Source organism: Chrysochloris asiatica, unplaced genomic scaffold, assembly GCF_000296735.1.
Source record: "Chrysochloris asiatica unplaced genomic scaffold, ChrAsi1.0 scaffold00132, whole genome shotgun sequence".
NCBI classification, from domain to species: domain Eukaryota; kingdom Metazoa; phylum Chordata; class Mammalia; order Afrosoricida; family Chrysochloridae; genus Chrysochloris; species Chrysochloris asiatica.
This window is the reverse complement of record NW_006408650.1, coordinates 8511795-8518859: the sequence shown is the minus strand read 5'-3', so window position 1 is coordinate 8518859 and position 7065 is coordinate 8511795. Positions and strand designations below refer to the sequence as shown.

Sequence of the window (7065 nt, the reverse complement as noted above, 5' to 3'; positions counted from 1 at the left end):
AACTACTGACCTTGTGGTTCACAGCCCGATTCATAACCACTACGCTACCAGAGCTCCTTGGACTGTGCTTTTGCCTTCCAGGGGACCTTACCTATTTTACCTCAGTAGCTTTCTCAGTGTCTAGAGTGATTAGGACTCAGCACGTGGTTGGGGCTCAGTGGTGGTAAGAGCTCAGCAGTGGTTGGGACTCAGCAGTAGTTGGAGCTCAGCATATGGTTGGGGCTTAGCAGTGGTAAGGGCTCAGCACGTGGTTGGGTTCAGCAGTGGTAAAAGCTCAGCAGTGGTTGGGGCTCAGCATTGGTAAGAGCTTAGCAGTGGTAAGAGCGTAGCACCTGGTAGGGGCTCAGCGTGTGGTTGGGGCTCAGCTTAGTGGAAGGAATGAAGCTTGGCTCTGGAAGTCTCTTTTCAGGTGGAGCTGGTACAAGTCTCAGGATGGCTTGGATAAGCCCTGATTCTGGAAAACCACACACATACCTGCCAAACCTTGGGAAGCAGCATCCGTTTACCCCCACTCGCTCACCTGTGGCCCATCTCAAAGCCTTCATCTCCTCCTCCTCCAGCCTGCTGGGACACCCGGAAGGGCAGCCTAGTGGCCGAGCTGTCCACCATAGAGTTCAGCCACCGCGACCCTGTGTACGGCACCATCTGGCTGCAGTCCAAAACGGGCACTGAGTGCTTCTCAGCCTCCACAGATGGCCAGGTACCACCTGGCCAGGTGCTGTGGGGGAGGGGAGTGGATCACCTGGGGAGTGCTTTCTTGTACATTTTGCTTGTAACACGGAGCAGCAGGTAGATAAAAGCCCACACACAGAGCCCCAAAGATCCAGACGGCAAACAGGGACTCGTCTCCTTCCCACCTGTACCCCTAGCCTCCCACCTCCCTCCTGGAAGCCACCCCTGGTGTCATTTCCGACTTTCCCAAGTGTCTGTGGATCCCAGCTAGCACAACATGGCCTCACCGCGCTGTTGGGACACCTTAGCTCTGCTCTGCCCTTGCTGTTTGGGAGCTAATTTCCTGTTTCATAAAGGGCAGGCTAAGGTCTGCGCTGTGTGGCTGGGTCATCCTTTAGGTCACCTCGAATCTTTGCCCATTACAATCAATGTGGTGGTGCTGGATGGCTGGGTACCGTCGAGTCAGTTCCCACTCGCAGCGACCCTGTATAGCGTTGCCAAGGCTGTCAATCTTTACGGGATTTAGTTCATCTTTCTCCCATCTTTCTCCCAAAGAGCAGCTGATAGAGTCAAACTGTTGACTGTAAAGTGAGCAGCTCAACTCGTAACCACGATGCTACCAGACTACGTCAGGACGCAGATGACTGCACATGCGTGTAGGCTGACCTAGAGCACATAGTCCTGGCGGAGGGATTTTGGGGTCTAAGGATGGAATGGGTTTTTTTTTTTTTTAATGTTGATAGATTCAATGATAAAATAAGTTACAACTTCCTATGAGGTAAATTGGAGTCCTGCTGTGGCGTTGTAGGGTAAGCACTGGACCCCAAGGTCTGTTTGAACCGCAGGGACAGCGGTTCAAACTCACCAGCCACTCCTCGGAAACTCTATACAGGGTTGCTGTGAGTCGGCACTTAAACAACATCAGCAACATGGGACAAAATGAAGCTCAAGAAAAACTGGGAAATGTATTTTATAACACAAATGTCCGAAAGATAATTTCCTTAATATACCAAAATAGCTATTATATATCAATAAGAAAATGATGACTAGCCCAGTAGGAAAATGTGCCAAGTATATAAACACCAGTTCAAATGAAAACACAAACAAATAATGGAAATACATATTTCTTAAAATCTCTCAATTATCACTCATCATTAAAAGAGCAATAAATTAGGGCACGATTTAAACATTAGAGGTACTGCTGCTAATGGAAAGGGTGGTGAGTTTGCAACAGCTTTCCCATTAATCCGCTCCTGTAAAGATTCCTCCGAGTCTATTCTTCTTCATAGTGACCCTAGAGACTTTTCTGATGGTATAAATCTTTATGGGAGCAAAAAGCCTCATCTTTCTCCTGTGGAGAGGCTGGTGGCCTCAAACCACTGATCTTGTGGTTTGAAGTCCAGTGTTTATCTTATGGAGCCTCAACGTTCCCTATATTACTCTACACTGGTGGTGATGGTGGTGATGAGTGCCGTGGAGTCGGTTCTGCCTCATAGCGACCCTGTATAGGGTTTCCGAGGCAGTAAAATTTTACGGGAGTAAAAAGCCTCATCTTTCTCCCATGGAGGGGCTGGTGGGTTTGAATTACTGACTTTGTGTTTATCCTACAATGCCACCAGGATTCCTTCCTGTAAAATATGGTTGTTATTGTTAAGGGCCGAGTCAGTTCTGACTCATAGCGACCCTGTATAAGGTTTCCAAGAAGCAGCTAGTGGGTTTGAATCACCAATCTTTCAGTTAGTAGTCTGGTGCATATCCTACAGCGCCATACCTGAACAGTCTAGAAAATCCTATGGTGCAATTCTGCTTTGTCACAAGGATCCACTTTGAGTTCAAAATCAACTCAGTGATACCTAACAACAACGTTCCTTTACGAATCCTCACAGTATTAAAATACCGTGAGTGTGTAATATTGCTGGGTATTGTCAAGAGCTCTGGTGTGGCCCTGTAGGATCAGTACTGGACTGCTAACCACAAGGTCGGCAGTTCAAATCTACCAGCTGCTCTTTGAAACCCTATCCTCACTATGAGTCAAAACCAACATACAACAAGTTATTTTAAAAGGAACTCTGGTTACACAGTGGTTAAGCACTTGACTACTAACTGAAAGGCAGCTCGAACCTCTCTCTCTGAGGGAGAAATACCGGCTATGAGCCAGCCTTGACATAGCAACAAAGAATTTCTGTTTTGCCATATCGTGGGGAAGCCCTAGTGTAGCATTGTAGGATAACAGTTCCAACCTACCAGCTGCTCTCAGAAACCCTATACAGAGTTGCTATGAGTTGGAACTGACTCGACAGCACATAACAGCATCAATGCCAGGGGGACCTTTTAAGAATACAGATTCCTGGGCCTGGTAGTTGTCACTGGTAGGTCAACTGGAGGAGCTCTGGTAGCGTAGTGGTTACGAGTCAGGCTGCTAACCTCAAGGTCAGCAGTTCAAAACTACCTACTATTCCGTGGGAGAAAGATGAGGCTTTCTGCTCCCGTGAAGATTTGCAGCCTCAGAAACCCTATGCAGGGTCACTATGAGTTGGAACCGACTCCACGGCACACCACCACCACCAGGTCAACAGGACTCTGTGAAGCTCACCAGTGACTGGTGGTCGGCCCGGGTTTGGGAAGTGTGGGCTAGAGCCAGGATTCTCAGTGTGTTTGTTCCTGAGTGGGGCCGGAAGCTTCCACCGGTGCTTTTAATGTCTGGTGGGGAGTCCTAGTGACAACAGACAGAGGGGAGGGAAAGGTAAAATCTGGGGTGGGACATCCCTGTCTCAGCGTCACACTTCTCTGGTCAGGTCATGTGGTGGGACATCCGGAAGCTGAGTGAGCCCACAGAGTTGTTGATCATGGACATCAGCAAAAAGGAAATGCTGGAGAACTCCCTTGGCGCCATCTCCCTGGAGTTCGAGTCCACACTGGTGAGTCTCCTTCTCCTCCCTCCCCTGACCACCATTGTTGCTAGGGCAGCAGGCGCTGAGGGCTCCTGTTGTCACTCAGACCCGTGTGGCCTTTTCAACAATTTTGCAGCAGGGGGCAGCAGAGCTCCTTAGGGAAGGAAGCCTTTTCTCCTTCACAGGAAGTCATGGTTGGGCAGTTTTTCCGTTCTGGCCACACTGGTTGCCATTCAGTTGATGCTGATTCAGGAGAGCCTGCTGTGTGTCAGAGCACAACTGTGCACCAGAAGGCTTCCAAGAGCTGATTTCTTGGAAGTAGACTGCCAAGCCTATTGAGGTGCCTTGGGTGAACTCAACCTCCAACCTTTCAATGAATACCACCCAGGGATTCCTCCGGCCAGGGCCAGATTCCAGAAAACTTCCCTTTTTATGAATAGAACTCTGCCCAAGACCAACACTGGGAGCCTCTCTCTGACCCAGACCCTGCCCCTACCTGGCATGGAGCCCTGGGCTGGCCACTTGGCTTCCTCTTGACAAGGAAGGGTATTGGGAGAAGGAAGTGATATCAGCAGACGTTTCTGCATCATTGCAACATTTAGTATATCTGAGAAGGGTTTTAAATCTCAAAGCCGAGCAGTAATGCTAATGTATCAGAAGAGGGAATCTTCTAGAAGCATCAAATGAAGGCCCCCCACCTCCAAAACAGGAAGACAAGTTTTCCAGATGGCTCTTAGCTTGGACTGGTTCCTAGTCATGTCTCACTGAAATCAGGCCTGGCTTCCCTCTGGAGATGTCATTTGTTTGTATTGTGGTCACATGACATCATTCTCTGCCTCTGGGAAGTGGGAGGTGCTCTGGCCTCTTCCCTGCCCTGGGAGTCCTCATGCGAGGTTGGGACTGACTGCTGATGGGAAGAGGGGGAAGACTGCTGAACCCACCTCCAACCATGGGGTAAGAGGAGACTGGGGTGGGATGGACATACATGCACAGTGGATGCAAACATTTCTGAGCCAAATGTTAGATGAGCCCCCACCTCTTCCATGCCTGCCACTTACTGAGTGTACACTGTGTGCTGGATACTTCTAACACCCATGTGATGCATTTCTGCACTGTCCCATGACCATCTTGTGAGGTAATGTTGTTATCACTAGACAGATAAACAAAATCAGTCTTAGTGAGGCTAAGTAGCATGTGGTAGTACATGGGACTCCAGAGGCCCTTTGGTGGCCCTGTTCCTGTCCAGAGTGAGTCTTAAAACCCATTGTTGTAGAGTTGATTCCAACATATATGTTTTAGGGTAAAGTAGAACTAACTATCCCATAGGATTTCCACGGCTGTAAATTTTTACCGAAGCAGACGGCCTTATCTCTCTCCTGAGGAGCAGCTGATGGGTTTAAGTAAAGTTGACTCTGACTCATAGCAACCCCTACAGGACAAAGTAGAAATGTCCCATCAGGTATCCAAGGCTGTTAGCATCACAGAAGCAGACAGCCACATCTTTCTCCCATGGAATGCAGCTCTTGGGTCCAAACCACTGCCCTTTGGTTAGCAGCTGAACACTTACCTATTGTCCCATCAGGGGTCCTTAGAGTAGGCGTTTTAAAAAATTATTATTATTGTGAATTCAGTGATAGTTCTACATGGGAGAACATCAGTTTTATACTCATCATTTCATTGTAATCATTACAATCTCCTCTGTGCATCATCATTCAACAGTATTTGCTTCTATTCCCTCCGGTTTTGTTTTGTTTTGTGATGTACACAAAAGCACTCAGGAATCTATAATAATTTAAACACCCAAAGGGCACATTCTGTAAGCCTGCCTCCTGACTGCCAGCACACAACATTTCTCTTTCCATGAATCTAGAGTCCTCAGCTGCTCTATCTCTCCATGTCCTCGTCTCTGCCTCCATCTCTGGTGTCACTGCTTCTCTGGATAGGGTCACATGTTCCGCTCATCCTCTTCTCCCTTGATGGTCCTAGGGTCCTCTGTTCCTGGGTTATAAGATTAATTGCACCCCCCTTCCTATTACAAAATTTCTGCCTTTACAGTTGTGACAGGCACAATTAGTCATGATAACAGTTATTCACTACTGAATCATACAAATCTTATCCCTATCTCCTTTCACCAGACCCATCTAGACAAGATGAAAATTATTCAGTGGTGATTATAAATTCTCCAGCACACTCTGAAACTAAACCTTCACATGAAAACTAAGCCAGTCACTTCGTGCCTTAATAGTCCCCCGTCCCATTTTTGGTAGCCAATGTCTACCCTCTCCTATCAACCCTGTATACAGAGGGGATAAAATTGATCCTTGATGTGAAGACTCCTTTGCTAATGGAGAAAAGATTGAAGTTGTCAAAAACTTCATTTTTCTTGGATCAACCATTAACACTAATGGAAGCAGCAACCAAGAAATCAACAACATATTTCATTAGGCAAATCTGCTTCAAGAGACCTTTTTAAAGTGTTGAAGAGCAAAGATGCCAGCTTGAGGACTAAGGTGCGCCTGACCCAAGCCATGGTATTTTCAATAATCTCATGTGCCTGCGAAAGTTGGACAGTGAATAAGGAAGACCATCGACTAATTAATGTATTTGAGTTATGGTGTTGGAAGAGAATATTGAAAGTACCATGGACTGCCAAAAGAACCAACAGATCTGAGTGCTCCTTGGAGGCCAGGATGGCCAGACTTCGTGTCTTATACTTGGGACTATTGTCAGGAGGGACCAATCACTGAAGAGGGATATCATGTTTGGTAATGTGGAGGTAAGGAGGTGGAGGTAAGGAGGTGGAGGTAAGGAGGTGGAGGTAAGGAGGAAGACCCCCAGTGAGGTGGGTTGGCAAAGTGGCAGCATCAGTAGGTTCAAGCATGGCAACAATTGTGAGGTTAGCACCGGACCAGGCAGTGTTTCGCTCTGTTGTGCATAGGGTCTCTGTGAATACGAACCGACTCGATGGCACCTAACAACAACAACAACATCCATAAGTATAGGTCAAGTTCATCAAATTATAGTAATTTACACTTAATGAACAACTTTTTGTGTGTGAATTGAATGAAGGTTTATACAGAGAAGATCATTAGTTTTGCATTCAACAAGTCATTTACTTTGCTTCATTATAGTGATTGCAGTCCCCTCCATGTACCATCAATTAACAGTATTGACCTGTATTCACTTAAAATCTTGCATTCCTCCTTGTGTTTCCTACTACATCTTTCCTCTGACGATGCCCCATTACCCATGTTAACATAAGAATACCCTCTAGTCCATGAATCCACCACTCACCTGTCACTTTGTCTTACTGTGGTGCTTACATGTTGCTGTGATTCTAGAAACTATGCCACCAACATTTTATATAGCAGCAGGGTAACCCGCGGTGGAGAGGTTTCTTTCAATTGAGCTTTCAAACTAAGACAGATTAGGAAGATAGAGAGATGGATTCCTTCCAAATATTTAGTCATTGAAAACCTTATGAATAGCAGTCAGCACCAGA

At 46.8% G+C, this 7065-nt stretch overlaps 1 protein-coding gene across 1 annotated transcript in view; it reads left to right on the top strand.

Moving 5' to 3' along the window:
• Positions 1–7065, top strand: part of DNAI2 (dynein, axonemal, intermediate chain 2) — a 37416-nt gene that overhangs the window by 16239 nt on the left and 14112 nt on the right. Inside the window, exons 7-8 of the mRNA XM_006869690.1 lie at positions 561–700; positions 3468–3590. Coding sequence (XP_006869752.1) covers positions 561–700; positions 3468–3590 — 263 coding nt within the window. The remainder of the gene's footprint in view (positions 1–560; positions 701–3467; positions 3591–7065) is intronic.